Raw genomic sequence first — 21,752 nt, 5'->3', positions numbered from 1 at the left:
TCTGAGATCCAATAGAATAGGGTTTTACAAGAGTTTTTGTCTTGAAGAGAAAAACTTGGCCTATCTCTCTAGAGGGGTATCCCTTTTATCCTTTTCTTCCTGCTTGCTGGTGACGTATAACGGCTCTCCCAGGATTGGACCACGCGTCTCTGCCATACAGATATGGGCGTACGAGGATATCGGCGCCTGCTCCATGCGTAACGGCCTCTGATTCTCCCCCGTGCGTACATTCGAGCGGATCTGCCAGGCTGTATGACGAGTCTCGTTCTGGATTCTGGGCTGGGCCGAGAGCGGGGCTGGACGCTGAACCTAGGAGGAGAAGGAATCCGTGGGGAGGTGATACGGGCTGGGCCGATCTTGATGAGGAAGAATCTGGTGGAGTCCGGCCTCAGGGATCTGGTGATCCGGGCCTGTTTTACTTGAGAGGGCGTGCGGGCCTTCCTTTCATGGGCCGTGGCCGTAATCTAGGCCTAGGATTGGGGGTAGGGAAATCCAGCGGTCATCAAATTTCATTAAATCGAATTCAAAATTAATTTTGTATGAAAAGGCATTTAAACCATCAAAATTAAGCATTATAAACTTTAAATTTAGCTATTTCAAAAAGAAAAAAAAATACTTTAGCTGCACGGACATATTTAATTGGTAATAAATATATATAAATAAATTTAGAAGATATCAGATTTTAATATCTAAATTTTTAATTTTCAGTTAAAAAAAATTTAGATTTAGCTATTTACTTTATATATATTTTATTTTTTTTAAAAAAATTATATTCATATGTATAATTATATAAAATTAATAGTTTTAATTCTCATACAAAATTCATATATTTGTATTTGCTATTAATTTATTTTTAATTTGAGTAAAAGGTAACAGTTTTTTTATAAATATTATATGTTATTATATTATACAGTAAAACTTTTTAGAGTTCATAATGTATTAAATTATTCATATTTTATTAATTTATCAAATTTTAATATTAATATTAATATAATATTTATTTTTTTCATAATTTTTATTATTTTTAAAATTATTTTAAAATTATTATTTATTTTTTTAAATTATAATAATATATATTTTTCTACACATAAAATCAAACCCTAAAGAAGGACACTGACTCTAAATCGATTAGACCTCAGTTAATCGGACGGCCACACAAATAAATCTGTATATAAGAAATTTAAACCAATGATGTGACAAGAAAATCTGTATGTAAATGGCATTGGAGAAGCGTTCAGAGCAAACTTTTCATTATAAATTTTATTTTTTAAATTTCAGAATAATATAAATTAATTATTATAATTTTATTTTATTTTAAAAAATCTTTTCAAATATTTTTTAATATATAATAGATATAATAAAAAAAATTAATAAAAAATGTATTTCTCGGTGTGAAAACCAAAGTGGACAAAATTAGCTTACAGATTTACCCTTCTTTATTATCTTCCGCTGTTCCGACTTTCAGTCGCTTCACTGCATTGCACTGCACTCTCTCACTATAAGTACTTTCCTCTCTCTCTTATTTTGGCGCCATTTTTCGCTTCCAGATTCTCCCTATCTTTCTCTCTGCGTTAAACCCTAGCTCTTTAGGCGTGGTTTCACAGGGACTTCGATTGTTATATCTCAGAAGCTGCAAAATTCTGGTGAAGGGCCAAACTACTGGTAGGCAATGAAACGATCTTCAGCAGCCGACGATCCTCCGTTAACCTCCAAACGCTTCAAAATTGCTCGGTCAGTGCACAATCCATTCTTTTTTTATGGAGTTTGTGATGCCTTGTAGGGGGAAAAGAAGGGATAGCATTGAGGAAAGCTTGGATTTTTTTTTTTATGGGCTTTCGGAATTAAGATGATAGACTTTGAACTCGATTGAGCTCCATTGAAAATGTGGTTTCAAGTCTTATTTTACTGGTCATGTGAATTTTGTAATTATGATTTAACTTGCTATTTTTCAAGTGTTAGCTCCTATTGATAGTTGAAAGTTGGGCTTTTGTATTCTGTGATTTTTGTGGTCTGTTCAGCAATTTTGGCTGTGGAAGAAATGCACCCCGGGGGGTGGGTGGAGAGGAATTTAGACAGGTTTTGTGATTTTACGGTATGAAAATTATTTTATTTTTCTAGTTCTGCTTGAGGGAAGTGTTCTAATTTTTTTGGGTAAATGCTAACGGCTAGAGTTGAAAAAGTGTAAAATAAATCCTTCATTCAAAATATTGTGTGATCAATTAGAATCTTAGAAGAGAACTCTTCATCTGAATGAACTGATTTCTAGCTATTCACTTAGTTGACATGAGAAGCTTCAACGTTCTGCAAAGTGGAAAGTATAAAAATCCTTTTTCTCAATCATTAACATTGTCACAAAGGCAATATGAGGATTGATGTAGTGTAAGAGTTTCATCACAATTTTTGTACTTATGTTTGTTTTTTGCAAAAATATGATGGTTTTTGGTTAATAAACCAATGGCTATATAAAATAATCTTTTCCAACTAAATCTTAAAACCAATTAAGCTTTTATTTCCTGCATTATATATTAATTACTGACATTTAAAGTGAGGACCTTTTTTTTTTTTTTCCTTCAGAGGGGACGATGACTATTCACCTGGAAACATAATTGAGATGGAGCTGCGTAACTTCATGACTTACGATTACTTGTTTTGCAAACCAGGTTCACGCTTGAACCTTGTAATTGGACCAAATGGGTCCGGTAAAAGCACGATTGTCTGTGCCATTGCATTGGGTCTTGGTGGTGACCCTCAGGTTAGTTGAAGTCTAGTATCTTGATCATAAAGTTCATTCATCCTGTATAATGCATGAAGTTGAAGGACTGTATGTCTGCAGCTACTTGGGAGGGCAACAAGTATTGGAGCATATGTGAAACGTGGAGAGGAGACTGGTTATATTAAAATAACCTTGAGAGGAAACACTGAAGATGATCGGATCACCATCATGCGGAAAATTGATACACATAATAAGTCAGAATGGTTGCATAATGGTTAGATATTGGCCCCTTGCCACAGCATTGCATTTCATGTCCAGTTAGATTGAGGTTTTATAAGATGTATACTCATTAGAACTTTTGTTTTTACCCTCTTATGCTTGCTTCTTATCAAATGAAATATATGGTCTCATCTGAGTTAGAAAAACTATTTACCTACTTTTTACATCTTAAAGCAAAAGAGATGTTCATCTATTTTTCACTGTTTTCAGGAAAAGTGGTACCTAAGAAAGACATAATTGAAATAATTCAAAGGTTCAACATCCAAATCAACAATTTGACTCAAGTAAGTACTAGGACTTGGAGTTGGATGCTCTTGTGGCACCTTTTTGTAGCATTCTCATACAACTTTATGTATTACCTCTGGATGAATGCATAGCATGATATTATCTGACATTGTGGTAACTCATGTGTCATGCAGTATTGGAAGTGTAGGAATTGTAGTTATTGTAGAATGAGGAAGTTTGGGCATTGGTTTATTATTTTATTTATCGTTTAAATTCTTACTTGGTTTTGATTTACTATTTTATTGTTTTAGGGTTTTTAATCTATGAAATTAGAATAACAAAAAAGATAGAAGAAAATTACACAAGAAGATTTATATGGTTCGGCTATGAGAGCCTACATCCACGGACACAAAAGCTCAAAGGGCTGCATCTTTATTGAATTGGATTATAAGGTTTCCTATTCATAATAGAAGATCCAATACATCTATACTACGATACCATAAGAAAGGGGTTCTCCAACTATAATAGGAATATATCAAATCTCATAATCATAGGAATATATAGACATAATTGTTCTATCTATTTAGGAATACAAATCCCATATTAAATAGTCTCAACTTTTCATAACATTCTCTCTTAATTGTAGTTTGGAATCTCATCAATTCTAACTTAATCCTAATGTAACCAGGTTGCAAAATACTATAAATAGGGACTAAGATCTCTACATGTTTTAGATTTTATTATTATTTTTAAGATTCTATAAATGGGGGCTAAGATCTCTACATATTTAGATTTGATTATTGTTATTGCTATTGAGAACTAAATAAATTGAGAATTAGTTCTTTGGAAAATTTATTTTTGTTCCTTTCAATCTTAAGAATTTGTTTCTTTTGATTCCTTTGTTATTCTTGTTTTAGAGTTTTGAGGATTTTAAATGAACTTAAATGGGGAAATATAATAAACTTAATAAATAGAGTTCTTAAGTAATAAATTTCTAAATGTCCTAATTCTACAATGACTATGATTCTTAAACTTTCAATTCTGCATCAATGTGTTACTGCATGCACATTGCAGCTTACGTTCCTTATAGAAGTTTGATATTGTTACTTGAAGCATTTAAGCCCATTTTGGATCACATTCTGAGTCTTGAAGCCATTGGATGTTAAAAATTTCTTGGATCGGCTACTTAATCTTTTATCCTGATAATTTTTTTTTGGGTTATAGTTATCCTGAAATGTGTGGTCTTATTATGTAGGTGTCATTCTACCTATTTTTAGCGGCCATTGGAAAAGAAAAGGGTAATAAGAATGGAAGGAAGAAATGTGCCCTTTCCTTATCAAACCTACCCAACCAATTATTTAGGAATCAGAATAATTCATGAAACCACTTGTTCATAAGTCTTACAGATTCATATGGTATCCTTCTGCTCCTTCAAGCCCCTCCCCTCCCCTCTGCTTTTCTTTCTTCTTTATTTGGTTTCACCAGAAATAAATCTTCGAATTGCTATGGCTTGCAACATGTAGCTGGTTCATGTATTTAGATCAGGATCTTTATCGTCAATATTAATATTTTATCTTTTCTGCTGCATTTTTTTCGTCCTCATTTTTTCTTCCACACATCACAGTTCTTACCACAAGACAGGGTAAGTGAGTTTGCAAAGTTAGCTCCTGTTCAACTTTTAGAAGAGACTGAAAAGGCCATTGGTGATCCTCAACTGCCTATTCAACACCATGCACTTGTTGAAAAAAGCCGTAAATTAAAGAATATTGAAGTGGTGAGTTTCTAAAATTCATTCCTGGAAACATTGATAATGATGTAGTAAGCTCCACGCAAGTTCTTTCAATGTCATGATTTGTGTTAGGCTGTTAACATGAATGGAGAAACCCTGGATCGGGAGAAGGCCCTTAATTCTGAACTTGAAAAGGATGTAGAGCGTGTGCGCCAAAGAGAAGAACTACTGTCAAAGGTATGCTTTTGGTTTAGTTGATTATTAACACTGTGCAGTGACCATGTATTTCTTTATACTGTCATCTGCAGGTTGAATGCATGAGAAAGAAATTGCCATGGCTGAAGTACGATATGAAAAAAGCTGAATATATGGAAGCTAAAGAGGTGGAAAAGGATGCCAAAATTAAGTTGGATGAGGCTGTAAAAACTTTGAAAGATCTCAAAGAACCCATTGAGTATGGATTCTCAACTCCTTTCTGCAAACTAAGATACCAACGTGGCATTACATATTGTTACCTGCTGACAATCATATGTCACATAAGCTCAACATTGATTTCTTGTGTTGTCCTTTTAGTAGATGAACTGGCTTCAAATCTTCATTTTTTTTTCTAAATTGATTGTAGTGAAATATCATTGTTTAGAAAATTCATCAATTTGTACTAGGGTTTCCTTCTTTCTTCTTTTATAAGTCCAGAAAAATCTGTTCCTTGCATGGGCTTAAGATGCATAGGTTTGATAAACATGTTTACTAGCTGAACCTTGAGTGTTTCCTCTATAGGAGCATAGTTGTCAAATCGAGATTTGAAATTTTCATTTCATGAATCAAGAATCGAATCGAATCGCAAGATTTGCTAAGACTTTCAAAAATCAATTAAAAATAATGTGTTCTAAAAATAAGTAAAACATTGTTTTGATAAATATAGAATTATTATTTATTTAATTAGAAATTTTCTTTATAATAGGATAATATGTGTGCATTATGTTATATAGTTTTTTGTTATAAATTATGAACTTTGGAATTGTAGACAATATTTATCATTATTCATATACAGAAACTCTCATGTAAATTTGATCAAATAATTAAATAGTAAAAAATATAGCATAGTAGAATATTATAAATATAAACTACCTTAACAACTATAATTAAGTAAATCAACTAAAAAGAAAAAGACAAAAAGGAGAGGCTAAATAATGGTTAGTGAAAGAAAAATAGCTAAGGGAAGGTTTTATATACTTTTTATTACAAAAATGAATAAGATCTTAAATTTTGAAAATATAAGAGAATTAATTGCATCGGGTGAAGAATTCTTTGATTCACCTTATTCACTATTATTTTTTTTTTATTTAAATCGCTAGAATATAGAATGGAATCGAGAATCGTACGATTCGAATCAAGAATCGTAAGATTCAGGTATATTTAAGATTCACCCCATGGATTCAAATCGATTTGTTGAAAAATAGATTTGAATCGCAAATCGTAAGATTCTAACAACAGTGTATAGGAGTAATCTTTCTTTGTATTGCCGTGACAACCTCTTTTTCTGCATATGGTGGAGAGCTAGAGAGGTGGTTAACTTTTACAGCAAATTGAACATATTATTATAAGGCCTTAATTTAAGAACGACAGAAATGCTAAATTCCAAGCTTCTTTTCTTGAGCTACTTAGGGGGGAATAACCATAATGTGATTTTTCACTGACCCGTTATTAAAATTATTGCTTGCAGAAAACAAAAGCAGGAGAAATCTCTACTGGATTCTAAATGTAAAAAAGTCACCAATCTCATACAGGACAATGCTAAGCAACGAATGAAACTACTAGAGAAGAAAAACCATTTGGTATGGTTAACTTGTTGTACCTTTAAGCTTTTGCTAATCCTTTTATCTGGAAGCAAAAATAATTGAATATTTTATCACTTTTTATTTTATTACATTATATATGTGTAGGGAGTGCAATTAGAAGGAAAATACAATGAAATGGAAGACTTAAAGAGGCAAGAAGAATTTCGTCAACAGAGGATCCTAAAAGCTAAAGAGGAACTTGCTGCTGCTGAAATTGAACTTCAGAACCTGCCTAATTATGAGCCTCCAAGGGACAAACTTGTAAGTTAACACTTTTCAGCTTGTATTTATATTTTCTTGTGGTTATTCTGTGCTTGGTAACATGGATGAAGTTGGTAGTTGGTATTGGAAAAGGCAATCAAGTTATCGAATTCTCATTCACTGTTGTGAAAGGCGATAGGAGGCACTAGGCAAGGCAAGGCGCCTCCCACTAAGGCCAGGTGCCAGGCAGGCGAGGCATTGCCTGGCGCCAACGCCTCCATTTTTCTGTTTCAACTGCAGAAAGAAGGAAAAAAAAAAAGAGAAATCTCGTTGGAAGAAAAAAGGAGAGAGGAAGGAGAAGAAGAAGAAGAACTGAGGAGGAAGGAGATGCCTCGATGGAAGAAAAAAGTAGTTTAAATAATATTTAGAAGTTACCTTTTCTTCTTGGTAGAAGAAGAGACATGGAATCTTTTGACTTTTCTTTCTCTTTTTTTATTTTTTCCTTGTTTTATATAATAAATTACCTAGGTATTACAAACATGGAAATAAAATATGAATATTGGAAATATTAATATATAATAAATAATATTCATTTATTTATTTATAAATAATGTTTGTTTATAGAAACTTAATATTAATTTATTTAGTTATATTTATATATTCTATTTTTTTTTATGTTCTAACTATAATTATATTCTATATTAAATAGTATTATTATTTATCATATAGATTATTCTATCATATAGTGTATATAATTTAGAGATTTATATACTATTTTATTATTAGTTAATATTATTATTTAATTAATTATTAATTTTATTATTATTTAATTATTTATATATATAATAAGAAATTAATATTAATATTCTGTACATTATATATATATATATATAATTTATCATTAGCTATATTATATATATTTTAATCTAATTAAAAAAGTTAATATTTAGTTAGATTAAAATATATAAACTATTGTTGATGATACATTACACATATATATACATGTTTATTTAAAATATATATATAAAAAAATAGCTTTGTCGCCTTTTTCAATAAGGTGTTGCCTCGCCTAAGGTGGTAGGAGTCCCTCTTGCTTGATAACACTATTCTCATTGTACAACAATATAAATGGATGTAGAATTTCTAAATTCTAATGACTACTTAGTTCTCGTTAGTTCATGACTTCATGTCAATATATTGTAAACTATTTATTTATATGCTTTTTGGTAGAGCTCTTAAAAAATGAGCAATGTGGCATGAATTAGAAAATTCTGGCATTACGATTGAACACACGGCCTCTCTCTTTTAACTATTTTGGTGGGTTGTATTAAACACTTTTTCATATTCAATTATATCTTCCAGGAAAGATTACGTTCTCAGATTACAGAGCTACAAATTTTTGCAAATCAAAAGAGGATGCAGAAGTCAGAGATGGAGAAGCTTATAAATCAAAAGAAAATGGCACTGAGGCAGTGTATAGACAGGTAAGTTAAGTGCAAGTTAGGGATCAATAATCTTTCCACATCTTGTGGAGGTGTCTTGAAAATAATACATTCAATTGCCTTTGCAGGTTGAAGGATATGGAGAATACAAAATATAAACTCTTGCAGGCGTTAAGAAACTCAGGAACCGGAGGAATAATCGATGCTTATCAGTGGGTGCAACAACATAAAGATGAGTTGAATAAGGAGGTGTATGGTCCTGTGTTGCTTGAGGTACATTTAGAAAATTTTTCTTATTTATTACGTTTATATTTATTCTTTAATAATTTTGGTGGGTTTGTGAAATAAGGTTAATGTTCCAGATCGGGTGCATGCAGACTACTTAGAGGGTCAAGTCCCATATTATATATGGAAGGTATCTTTTAAGGAAAATATTTCTAAAGTTTTTTTTCCAATTGAATGTTTGGCTTGCTTAGCATTAAAAGTTATATTCTTGAAATATTTTGCATAATAATTTGTTTCTATTTATGTAAAATTTGCCTTCTATGATGTCTGTACTTTTGGGTTACCAATTATCACATTTCTTGAAGCCTTAGCTGCATTGGATGAATATTAAAGGAAAATTATGATGGTGTCCATACAATGATTTAGCAAAAGGGAGTCTCCAACTAATACTAATTCTAAAAGAGTTTGACCAATGGGTTTTAACTCAATGGTACTAGAGTTGTCTCCAAGATCGTGAGATCTTGAGTTCGAGCTCTAGTTGGGGCCACTTGTACTGAAAAAGAAAAAAAAATGAATGAGAAGACCATCAATTGCGAGAGTCAATTACAGTTGAGCTTGGACAATTGCATTTGTGAGATATTTATCAAGGATCTCCCTTTTGTATGAGTTGCTTTTAAGGGTCAAACAAGTAAATAGTAATGACATAATAATAATAATAGTATAATATAGAAAGACTTGGCTTGAAACATGTCGCATAGAATTATAATTGGGTCAGAAATAAGCCCTTATGAAAGGATTAATATAAAGAAAAAATAAATAAGTTTCGGAGGTACATGTGAAGTCTTGTGGATGAATATAGAAGTCTATGTTTATTTGAAAGGGTACTTGATAAGGAAAAATCTAGTTTGTTTTGTCAATCTATAGATTAAAAATACAACAAATACATATGTGCATGTGAGGCAGTTGAATGCTTTGGTTCTGCTCCCTTGAATAATTTCGGATGCTTTGATTATATATTCAATTTATATCATTGGTTATAGGATAATTAGTTGTATTATTTTATTACATTGGTGGTTTCATTGTGCTTGCATGGCAGTCTTTCATAACACAAGATCCTGTTGATCGGGACTTTCTGGTCAGAAACTTGAAGTCATTTGATGTTCCAATTTTAAACTATGTGAGGAATGAATACCATTTTAAGGATCCCTTTGAAGTTTCTGAGAAGGTATATGCAACTTGAGCCTGTAGTGCATAGTGCACTGGACAAGTCAGATTATCTTATTTTATATTTCTGGCCTCTCTGTTGAGCAGATGAATGAGCTTGGCATCTATACCCGACTTGACCAAGTTTTTGATGCTCCTGATGCTGTAAAGGAGGTTTTGATCAGCCAATGTGGTCTGGACAGATCAGTACGCTTTCTAAACTTATCTTATTATTGTTTGTCAAATGTCAATAGGTCAAAGCCTTGCAAGCTTGGGAAGTTAAATAAGATATCTCATTTGTGGAGATTAGTTTAGTTTTTCCCCCCCTTTCCTTGATATATATAATGCTTATATTTGTTTATTTCCATCAGTATATTGGGTCGAAGGAAACTGATAAGAAGGCAGATGATGTAGCAAAGTTGAATATTTTAGATTTTTGGACTCCAGAGAATCACTATCGTTGGTCTTCCTCCAGATATGGTGGTCATTTATCTGCAATTGTTGAACCAGTCCATCACTCACGTCTTCTACTTTGTAGTATGTGCTTGTGAAGTGTCTCTAAATCAACATATTATCCAAATGCTTTGTGAATTATTTAAGCTGTCAGTTTTTGTTTGCCTTTGACATTAGGTGTGGATGCTGGTGAGATTGAAAAGCAAAGGTGTAGGAAAGAGGAGCTGGAAGAATCTGTTATTGCATTAGAGGAAAGTTTTAAATCGCTGCTGATGGAGCAAAAGCACTTAGAGAATGAAGGAGCTGATCTTCAAAGACAACGGGTATGTGGAAAAGAATGCAAAAAGTTGTGTTGTCATGCTACTTAGTAGATCCTCAATATAGCTTTAACTTGTTGAATTTATGTTTATGCGTCAATATATCTGGATTCGTAGCTAGATAGAATCACTTCCTCTGAAGAAAAATATCTTTGATATTATCTGTAGGAGGAGATTATTAGTGTTGCACAAGAGAAGAAGAGAACTCAACGGGAATTGGAGAACCGTCTCAGTAAGTACAATAATTTAGCTTATACATATATATTTGCAATTGGAAGAATTAATGATTTCTTTGGTATAGATCAAAAGAAAAGGAAACTTGAATCAGTGGAGAAGGAGGATGACCTGGATACCGGAATGGCAAAGCTTATAGATGAAGCTGCAAAAATTAGGATTCAGCGGCTCCAATATGCAATTGCTATTAAGGTGTAGGTCTTTTGGATTTTTATGTTTTGTCAAGAACAACCTTATATCAGTGTGAAGTTGTGATATGAAGGTGTTTAACCCAGCTATATCGTTATTTTGATTGAATCATTTCTTTTTCCGTGACAGGATTTACTTGTTGAGGCTGTTAGATACAAATGGAGTCTTGCTGAAAAGCTTATGGCTTCCATTGAATTTGATGCAAAGGTAATTTTGGTTAATGGTGGTCTGTTATTGCTAAATGAACTTCATAATGCTTTAGTGATCTGCTCTAAGAGATTATCAATGGATTCTGATAATCGGTTTGCTGCCAAAGATGCAACACTTTGTCCTCAAATCTCTCTGAATATCTCTATATATGAACGTTAATGACAAACTTCTAATATTACATAATGGAAATATGAAATATTGCTAGCTAAGGGCATTTGAAGAAGTTAAAAGGCTAAAAGGTTAACTGTAAACTTGTAAAGTTGTAATAATGTGCATATGCAAATCTATAACGTTGGTATTATGGGCATTTGACACAAGTGTTGGCTAAGGAAATAAAAGGGGAAAGAATTTGATTTTCCTATTTATCATTAATGGTAACTTAGATGCCTTAATATTAGATAATGCACACATGGCAGGACTGTTGCCAAGTTATCCTTATGATGTTTTTCTTGTTGCATATCCTTATAGATTAGAGATCATGAAATTAATCTCAAGCAGCACGAAAAGTTTTCTCAACAAGCATCACTTCACGTTGAGTACTGTGAGTTGCTTATTTTCTTTCTACAGTTTTTATCTATTCTATTATTGGAAATTTCCATTTGTATGTTCATGAAAAGTGTCTTCTTCTTCTTCCTTTGTTTTAATATGTACTCACACATGTATACACCACAGTGCTATATGTATGGTAATTTTCCTGATGCCACTATTTGTTGCTAGATTTTCTTTTTACAAATATATGAGAAGCTGCCAACCTTTTTTTTTTTTTTTGTTACAGCTAGATGGTTATAGAAAATTCTTATTCCCGTATTATCTTGAGGATCTCAGCCATTCAATACTTGGTTCTCCAAGCATTCTTTTGGGTTCACTTAAGGACATGGAATGCAGTATCCATTTCAGTGTATATGTTTTAAAAGCGTGAGAAATTTGAGTTGTTCTGTCTGTTTTAGGAATCTCCTTGTATTTTTTCATGTCAGCAAACTTATGAGGTGATAATGAAAATTATGGGAAGATAACACAGCATATTGTCCAACCAATTTTTTCACCCAAAACCCAGAAATATTGAAATTGAAGGGTATTTGTGTCAGTTTTGCCTTAGATGATACACATATGATTGCAACTAAATATTGCTTGCGTTCTGACTTCTATCTTGACCGTCTGTAGGCAAGAAGGAGGTGGAGAATCATCGAGAACAACTTTCAGCTGCCAAGAGGCATGCAGAATCAATTGCCGTGATCACTCCAAAACTTGCAAAAGCATTTCTTGAGGTTTGTATATGCTATGACTTGAATTTAAGACTTTACACCAGAAATTTTGGATTAGTTTGAGTTCATAGAAGGATTGTTACACCCCTCCTCCAGAAACATAAGTAAGCTTTCTCCTGTTACAGGTCAAGAAAAAATATGAACTTCGGTATATGTATAGAATTAGTGTCATATACACATGTTTTCAGTTTTTCCAGCATAAGGCCTTCCCTCTGAACAAATATTTCTTATTGAAATGATTAATCTTACAAAATGGATTTTTAAATGGCTAAGCCTATTAATTTGTGGAAGCCCCTATGAGCAAGCAATTTTTCAGCTGGTTGATTTTCAGAACTTTCTTTTTGTTTGAAGTAATTGTATGGGCTAGTGAGATTGTCTGATTCTTTCAGATAAGTCACTTGAAAATTGAAGGTGTTATTCTCTTGGTGTTTACTATTTAATAACTAGGAAAGACAACACCATACATGGAATTTTTTTTTTCCCTTTTTCTTGCTCATTATAAGCATTTAACAAGGCATTCAGTATATCTTGTTAGAAGATTATCAGTTTGTGCTGTCTTTTGTTGTACTTGGAAAGTTTCACTCTGGTTAAAATGCTAATTTTGTACATAGAACATCTTCAATGGAATGTTATCTTGATCTGGCGCTTGACACATACATTTTTCTTATTTGATGCTTTGAACTGTTAGCTTTAGTGATACAAATGTGATACTGAATCCTTATGCTCACATGCAGATGCCCACAACAATTGAGGAACTGGATGCTGCTATTCAAGACAATATTTCTCAAGCCAATTCCATTCTGTTCCTTAACCAAAATGTTCTGAAAGAATATGAACATCGGCAAGAGAAGGTAATATTTGAAATCCACATTTCTTTCCTCCTTTCAGATACTAGTTCTAGCTAATGCTGCAAAATTTAAATTACATTGCTGACAATGCCTTGCAGATAGAATCCATTGCCAAAAAGCTGGAAGCAGATAGAGAGGAACTAAAGAGGTGTTTAGCTGAAATAGATTCCCTGAAGGTAACTGAAGTCCTTTGCTTGCTTGACTAGAGATTATATAATGTTTTCATCACTTTACCAGATTTATCATTTCTGAACATACAATTGCTCTCTGATATTGGAATGTTTGTTTTGTTAGGAAATTAAGATTGAAAAATAGCTGTAAAATGTAAATATGTTTAATTTGATGCTTCAAAACCAAACTAAAGGCTTTTAGAAATGTGTAGGGTATATTTCTGTATTTTGCAGTAAGTTGTGGGATTTGATATCTTATTAGCAGTTGTTTATTTTACTTGTATCAATTAAAATTTATTGTTATGGATTGGATTAGCATATTTATGAATACATTATATTCCTAGGGTTTTTGTTGGACTTATAGAACGCGGAGGTATTATTTTGGCAAATAGCTTTATCAAAATACCGAGAGAAGAGCTATAATTTATTGTTTTGAAAACTATAAGTTCATGAAGCTCGAACCAATAGCATTCCCAAGTTCTTTCCATATTTGATATCAGCTTTTGAATAGAATAAGTGGAGAAACCATGGACCTTTCAGTAATGAAGGGTTCAACTTCCATTGCATCATAGTAAAAACAAATTCAATATTGTCTTTAATGGGTTTTCTCTCTATGTATTGGTTCTCCCTTGTAGATTATTGTCTTGTATTAGCCTAATTTCTCCATAAATATTGTCCTTTTGAAAATATGCAGGAAAGTTGGCTTCCAACATTGAGAAACCTTGTTGCTCGGATAAATGAGACCTTTAGTCGCAACTTCCAAGAGATGGCTGTTGCAGGAGAAGTTTCTTTAGGTAACTATTAGGGTGATTTAATAGTAATTTGTGAGAGTTGAGTTATTATCAATTATTACTTCCTCATATATAAGTGAAGTTCTTGTCAGTTAGGTTATCTTCAGTAAAATGGTTATGGTTGTTCCATGGTAATTTGGAGGTGATGATTTAAATCATGGAAACAACCCTCTTGTAATGCATCTAATCCTCCTTAGTAATCTCAACATCTTCTGCAATGAGATGTGCTTTATCTTACTAACCAATTTAATTTTATTAATGTATTCTCAGATGAGCATGACAAGGACTTTGATCAGTTTGGAATACTTATAAAAGTAAAGTTCAGGTAACTGCACTTTTAAATGTGCTTTATATTTCATCAAAAAGCAATCCAATTTAATATGGAACTTTAATCATTGAAGAATGATTACATTCATCAAGTATTATTTGTAAATTTCTAATCAATGAAGGAACCTGCTTTCTGAAAGATTTTTATTGTAACTGTGTCAATTAATTTACTTTTTTTTTTATGTTTTTAATCATGGCTTTGTATTAGTCATTTAAACTAGCTTCTGAATATTGACTGCTTGGAATTTTGTTATATTTATTTATGTGGTACCCTTAGTTCCTCATTTTTCGCATTTGATTTCTCAAAAGATTGAGTTTTGTTAATGTGCGGTGAAAGTTTCACGAGTCAGGGTTGGGATTCTGTATTTAATTTTTTTTTTCCAGCTATGAAATTTGATGCTTTTGAACTATGCTTTAGACTTTAAGATACGGCTTTGATTCATCTTCTCATTAGTTTCTTGTGCGTGGCCATCAGGCAAGCAGGACAACTTCAAGTACTTAGTGCGCATCATCAATCTGGAGGGGTATCACATCACATCAGATTCTTGTCTTTGTAACTTTGGCAGTAGCGTCTGATGATGTTTGAAATTTCCCTTTGTAGGAGCGTTCAGTTTCAACTATTCTTTATCTTGTTTCTCTTCAAGACCTTACAAACTGCCCATTTAGGGTGGTTGATGAGATTAATCAAGGTTGGAATGGTGTGCTTGTGACTTGGTACTTGAATATTCTTTTGCAAAAAAAAAAAAAATCATGGCATTGATCCTCTCTTTCTTTTTCCAGGAATGGATCCTATAAATGAAAGAAAGATGTTTCAGCAACTAGTAAGAGCCGCCAGTCAACCTAGTACGCCACAGTAAGAACAAATCTCCGTATTACCCAATTCATCTGTGGCCGTCTACATTACTTAGCACAGGAATTAGGTCCCTTTTTCTTCATTAGGTTCACTGCTGGCTGTACAGTGAAAAGAGCTTGAGCTTCGAGTAAGATGGCTGGCAAATGGCAATGACCTAGCCAGGGTCCATTTCTGGTCTAGAACTGGCGATTTGGCAGTTTTTGTCAGTTGAGCCTGGAACTGAACCAGATTTTCCTAGCTCAAACTGGTTCCAGTTCATAAACAATTTCATTAACACAGTTCATTTTAGTTCTAGTCCAGCCCCAATCTTTTGAAAAAACGTAATGCATGATTAGTATTTGAACCATTATTAAAGAACTTAAACAATAAATAAATAAATTTTTTATGAATAATTGAAAACTTATAGTACATACAAAATAAATGAATGACAACAAAATATAAATTTTATATGAATAGAAATTAACAATGAATTTATTTATCTGACAATCTTAATGCAAATAGCTGGTTCTGTGAACCATTGAACTGGTCCATTTCATGGTTTGGACCAGCATGTCGGTTCTAGCTGACATGGTAGTGGTCACAAATATTAATCGCGATATACAATCACTATCTAATCTAGTAGTTCATTTTCTATTGTGCTTGGATATTTTTGTGTATTACATTAGTACACATGGCAAGCAGATAAGATAGATGCATCCTGGAATGCATTCATAGGCATGCTTCCTTGACTGTTCATACAGCCTGCGTTGCTGCTTAATAAGATGGAGGGACATTTGTTGCATTTGCCCAAAAGCTGTGTAAACTAATTGCAGTATAAAAATCTTCAACAGTAAGAGCAGAAAGTTTGCCTCTTCGTCTGCGATGGCGTTTATTTATAGTGTCATTCCTATACAGTTCTGTTTTAGTAAAATTATATGCAATTGATGAACATCAGTTATAGTTTCCTGTGTGTGATCCTACAAAATGCAAGTGTTTAATTGCATTTATTTATTTGTAGGTGCTTCATACTCACCCCAAAGCTGCTACCGGATTTGGAGTACAGTGAGGCGTGTAGCATTCTGAACATTATGAACGGGCCTTGGATTGAACAGCCTGCTAAAGGTTAGCTGCTAATTCTAACATAGAATAGGTTTCTTAATGCATGATTCTCATAAACCCTTATTAAATGGTTAAGTTATATTATTGTTCATTGCAGTATGGAGCAGCGGTGAGTGTTGGAGAGCCGTTACAGGGCTGGCTGGAGATTAGATTATTAAATAACAGTCGTCGGTAAAAATGCCGTGATGAGATCTTTTGATTAGAAACGATCCAGAAGTCTGCAGTGCCATCTCACATGAGCTAGTTTGTAAAAACCTTGTACTTTTTGCCTGTGTCTTGGAGTAATTCCCCTTGTCCTGTACATAGATAATTCTTCAAGAATGTAGTATGATTTATGTTGAGACACACCCAACCTGGACAGCAACAGTGTAATTGATTTCTCATTAATGAAATGAAAGCATTGTCAATGGCTTCGCAATGGCAATTCCATAGTAATTTTTCTGTAAGAGTTGGGTGGGGGAATAAAAACATAAACAAAACCCTCTTGATGTTATTTCATCTTCATAGAATTTTCATGATCCAGAGCCTTTTCATCTCTTTCAAGGCAAAGCATGTCCACTTTTCTTCCCCCTAATATTTCAAGAGAAGAAATAACAAGCGAAAGAATCAAATTTGGAAGTTCTCGTAACGAGTAACTAAACTTGATAATATCATTCGCATACATGTTATGTTTCTCAATCTTTGTAAAGGATGACTATGGATATGCTTGCCAACTTCCATCCGCAACAAATAACGGAGGTTTCCTCTAATCATCATGCTTTTACCTGCCATCTTTTACTGAACATTGATGGATTCTGGAGACACTTTACTTCATCATTTACAGGTGTTAGGTATATTTAAACATTCGATGGAAGCTTGGAATCAAGCATCTCCCTTATATTTATTCGAATTGAAGGCCCCATTGATGAGCATATGTGTGCACTTTTCCAATACACTCCTTTTGCTCCTGATGGCTTGTTTGATTCTACTGATCTCTGGTAGAAGATAATGGATGAGAAAGATTAGTTCTTGGGGTTGCTGCATATTATCTAGGCACCAATGAACTTGAAAAAAGAGAAGCAAAAGCACAGATGTATAAAAGGAAAGGAGGCGGAGCTTTAGATCATACAATTGCAGCAAGCAAGTTTACTAAGAGGTCTTCTTCTGAGAAATCAGCCTTTCCAAAAGGTATGTGCACAATTCCAGTTTTATCTGCTCTATATTCAACTTTTCCCTTCTTGAGTTCTGCTATTGCCTGAAAACATTAGAGTAAACCATGTCATTTTGGTGAATCAAATTAGTATCAAGCAACCCACAAATGGAATCTACTCATATTTTTTGTATTTGGTAATCAGCCATTTGCAATTTCTAGCTAATATGAAATGATAGATTGAACGCCATTGTTATCATTTCTCTCTGATTTCCTTTAACGTCTTCCTGTTGTAATATGTAGATGCCGGCTGTTGAATAATCCAGTTGATAAAAAGAAATTGATAAATCCAATGCAAGGCAAAAGAAAAAGAAAAAGAAAAAGAATTAACAAAAGGTAGAAGCAAAAGCAAACTACACCTGAGGTATATTGGTTGCAACAGTACCAGCTTTTGGATTTGGCATGAGTCCCCGAGGTCCTAAAATCTTACCTAAGCTGGCAACCTGATACAAGTGGTAAAGACATTAATATAGCTAACCAAAACAAGATAATCTCAATTATTAAAAAAAAAAAAAAAAAATCTCATCCTACGATTTGGAACACAGCCATAGTCTATCAACATACAGTTTAGATTTACTTTTAAGAGAGAATATTAAACTTCAGCATTCTTTCAAAGGATAGAAGGTAACAGTGGCAAAAGAGCATGTTACAACATAGTATGTTAAACTTTAAAAGACATATATTGAACTACTAAGTACTAATGTTTTCCTTCATACAATTAATAACAAATATTTATATATTCCAATATGGAGTTAAATGAATTTTCAAATTAAACGTTATCCACAAATTTCAACAAGAATAAACAATTGTATCTTCTCTTAGGATGTATATTTGTTTACACTACTACAACTAGATAAGCAGAGCAACACCTTAGGCATCATGTCTGGGGATGCAATTAATTTGTCGAAGTCCATGAATCCTCCTTTTATCTGTTCTATCAGGTCCTCCCCACCAACCAAATCTGCCCCTGAATTTTTTGCTTCATCGAACTTTTCGCCTGCAGATTTTTAATTCACATTGTAAGCAAATCAAATAACAAGGGATATACATGTATGCCACCTTATCAAAGGAATTTAACAGAGTTCTAAAATTGTAATAGAACCTTAAATTTTATTTATAGCCATTTGGAAAACCTGTAAATGAAGAAAAAAGAAAAGGCCATTCAAGATCCCAATGAAAAACAAAACCAAAAAAAGATAAAGCAGAAGTCTGTTCCAATAAAAACCTCTTCAAAATTAGGATATATTCATTCAATAACTTTTCTGAAATTCAATGCACCATTACTCATTTCGGAGAAAGAAACATCATCAAAATTTCCCAGGAGAATTGATAGCAATATTTAATCCCAAAACTCCATTCAACTGAACTAAAACTTAGATCTTGAAATAGTTGGTCAAATATTTAAGACTAGAAGGTAACAAATATGTGATACATGATAAGCAAACATGACACTGCTCCAAAACTGTATCCCAGCATATTGATAATTTCATATTCACAACAGGACAACACAACTTCCAAATGCTTAAGACCTCCAGGAAAAAATCAGCTATTTCGCCATCTTTATAATAAAACCTAACACCAACAGCAATCCCTAAGTTTTCTACCAATGAATAATAACAATGCAAAGGATCAAACTTGCTTGAGGATAACACATTCTCCTGGAATACTCAACACCTTTATCGGCTCTGCTGATAAAGCAGTTAGCCTATAATGAACTTGAAAAAGAAAAGCAAGGTAACTAACATTACATCTGGCTTCTAAGTCCAAATTTTTGGGATTAAACAATTCGAAAAATCCATAACAATTTATAGAATAACTGGTTCTTTTACTCCTAAGAATCTCCATTCAATGAAGTAGTTCCCACTTAATAAAGCAATCAATAGGACTGTGAATTATAGATACGTACTAGATATACCAAACTAATTGGTACAAATCAGCAAATTGAGTAGAATATCTACCTTGTGTAAGCACTGCCACTTTAACAGTTTGTCCAGTTCCCTTGGGCAAATTTACCTATACATAGAGAAACAGAAAAGACAAGGGAACTAAATATCACTGCAACAAATAAATAAACTGTGAATGCAGTTTCATATAAACTCGATCAAGTATAAAACTCACAGTTGCCCTCAGCTGTTGGTCATTATATTTGGGATCAATGTTAAGACGGAAATGAGCTTCAGCGGTTTCAACAAACTTTGAGTTTGTCATTTGCTTCAGTAACGATATTGCTGTATTTATGTCATATTCTTGCTTATTTTCCCTTAATTTTTGAATTTCCAAGAATCTCTTAGACCTTGTCTGGAATTTCCAACAAAAGGGCATGAAGCTGAGTTCTTGAAAGTGTATAAGAATCTTCAAAAATAAAATTGTTTCAGTAAAACCCAAGTGGACTAAGAACTAACAGAATGAGGAGATGCATATACTGCCTCCAGCACAAGGCAATAATTTCTATATAACTGAAAAATCTCAAATTGATAATTCAAACAAAAACCAATCAAAAACTTACAGTAGACTCCTCTATTGAAAAGTTTCTTGCACCAAAATTCTCAGAGATTAATTTCTAACTTAAAACGAAGCAAAATCCACTGAGCACATAAAATCCCAACAATGGTAACAACATAATCATACATTATCAGTCTCTGTTCTAAGACACTAATAATCAATCATGTAGAATACTAATTTGATAACACAAAGATACACCTATCAAAAATTCACTAATCAAACAACCATAATAAACAAAATCAATACCTGAATATGGAACCAACCAAACAACACCTTTCAAATCAAATCATCCCAAAACCCGAATCTTAGGAAAACAAGAAGCGAACATCACAGCCTTACCCTGTCTCTCTTCAAGGGCAATGCAGCCTTCCCTTTCTTACGCTTAGGTGGAGCAACTGTAGCGGTGGCCGCATCACCTGCCTCTCTCCCCTCCACTTCATCAGCCACCTCTGCCTCCGCAGCCAAAGAAGCAGCCACAATTACACTGCAATTTCCAAACTTTGCCTCTTTTTGTTTAAACAGATTGACAAACTTGCTTGATTTTCTCTCTCCACAAGAACCCAGAGCCCATGGATAAAGAGAAGAAGTTTTGGGCTTGAAGGAGAGGAGAGAAGGAGTGAGGTCTTGAGGGTGTACTGTAGAGGCGACGTACGTTAGCATTAGGGAAGAGGGTGTAGTACAGGTTGCCATTGTTGTTGGTTTGGATTAAGCTTTTGTCTACAGAAGCAAAGCTAATCTTACTTTTATCTATCCATGAATTGATATGCTGATGAGAGGCTGTTGGGGGTATTTCTGTAGTTTCTGGAGAGTAGAACATTCCTATGGTGGACAATTGCCATTATTCTATTATTAACTCATTAAACAATTCGTTTATTTTTTTTTTTTAAAAAAAAACAAAATTAGATTTCTAAGAGTCCGTTTTGTTAATATTGTAGTATTTCTTTTTTTTAAAAAATTAAAAATAATTCTTTTGATTTTTTTTTAAAATTGTTTAAATAAAAATAAGTTTACAAGTTTTAATATTTCTTTGAAATATGATATTTAATAATAAAATATAAATATAAATATAAATAATTTTATAAATAGTTGTATATAAAAGTAATAATAAATTATTTTTATATAATATTATAATAAAAAAAATTTTTATTTAATTTCTATAATATAAAAAAATCATTTATTAGTTTTTTAAATTTAAAAAATATATTAAAATTTATACTGATTAATCCTTATATCAAGCTCGCCGATGGATACCATTGATGGGGTTTCCATCGGTCATCCATTTCCTCTCGAGCAATCAAAGTTTTCAGAGATGAGCGGTGTAGCTTTTGATTTGCAATCGGATTTTTGGTTGGATCAAGTTCTCGGTTCGGATCCTGGACTTTGAGATTGGGCTTTCTTATGGATTTATATTTTATTTTTGGGCTTTAGTGTATGTTCTAATTGGACTTTGGACC

General features: G+C 33.0%; 2 protein-coding genes across 8 annotated transcripts; one reads left to right on the top strand and one right to left on the bottom strand.

Annotated features, from left to right (window-relative positions):
• Positions 1-1,413: 1,413 nt before the first annotated feature.
• LOC110624757 (structural maintenance of chromosomes protein 5) lies at positions 1,414-17,014 on the top strand. Of its 5 annotated transcripts, none has more exons than XM_043960912.1 (31): positions 1,414-1,502; positions 1,591-1,731; positions 2,575-2,752; positions 2,834-2,987; positions 3,203-3,276; positions 4,842-4,991; positions 5,079-5,183; positions 5,255-5,400; positions 6,670-6,781; positions 6,890-7,045; positions 8,348-8,469; positions 8,556-8,700; positions 8,777-8,842; positions 9,749-9,877; positions 9,964-10,062; positions 10,227-10,392; positions 10,486-10,631; positions 10,794-10,857; positions 10,927-11,051; positions 11,178-11,255; positions 11,727-11,799; positions 12,420-12,523; positions 13,255-13,371; positions 13,467-13,544; positions 14,233-14,332; positions 14,600-14,654; positions 15,132-15,180; positions 15,258-15,345; positions 15,437-15,509; positions 16,507-16,610; positions 16,705-17,014. In XM_043960912.1, exons 2-31 carry the CDS (start codon positions 1,670-1,672, stop codon positions 16,755-16,757), a joined length of 3,171 nt encoding a protein of 1,056 aa, XP_043816847.1. In that variant the 5' UTR covers positions 1,414-1,502; positions 1,591-1,669; the 3' UTR covers positions 16,758-17,014. The 5 variants fall into 5 exon arrangements, with proteins under 5 accessions (XP_043816847.1, XP_043816848.1, XP_021625739.1 ...); XM_043960913.1 differs by adding an exon at positions 2,019-2,092 and having other exon boundaries at positions 1,459-1,731; XM_021770047.2 differs by having other exon boundaries at positions 1,459-1,731.
• Positions 17,015-17,069: 55 nt separating this feature from the next.
• LOC110624760 (50S ribosomal protein L1, chloroplastic) lies at positions 17,070-21,114 on the bottom strand. 3 transcript variants are annotated; one of them, XR_006352284.1, is made up of 8 exons: positions 20,638-21,109; positions 19,915-20,148; positions 19,755-19,809; positions 18,666-18,793; positions 18,156-18,239; positions 17,716-17,841; positions 17,270-17,581; positions 17,070-17,177 (listed from the first exon to the last, which is right to left on the bottom strand). XR_006352284.1 is itself a non-coding variant. In XM_021770054.1 (7 exons), exons 1-7 carry the CDS (start codon positions 20,986-20,988, stop codon positions 17,444-17,446), a joined length of 1,062 nt encoding a protein of 353 aa, XP_021625746.1. In that variant the 5' UTR covers positions 20,989-21,114; the 3' UTR covers positions 17,070-17,443. The 3 variants fall into 3 exon arrangements, 2 of the variants coding, with proteins under 2 accessions (XP_021625746.1, XP_021625745.1); XM_021770054.1 differs by having other exon boundaries at positions 17,070-17,581; positions 19,915-20,094; positions 20,638-21,114; XM_021770053.2 differs by having other exon boundaries at positions 17,070-17,581.
• Between the last annotated feature and the right edge of the window lie 638 nt (positions 21,115-21,752).

The sequence above is a fragment of the Manihot esculenta genome, chromosome 10 (genome assembly GCF_001659605.2).
Source record: "Manihot esculenta cultivar AM560-2 chromosome 10, M.esculenta_v8, whole genome shotgun sequence".
NCBI lineage: Eukaryota > Viridiplantae > Streptophyta > Magnoliopsida > Malpighiales > Euphorbiaceae > Manihot > Manihot esculenta.
The sequence above is the reverse complement of the archived record's forward strand: the minus strand, read 5'-3'. Positions and strand labels throughout refer to the sequence as shown.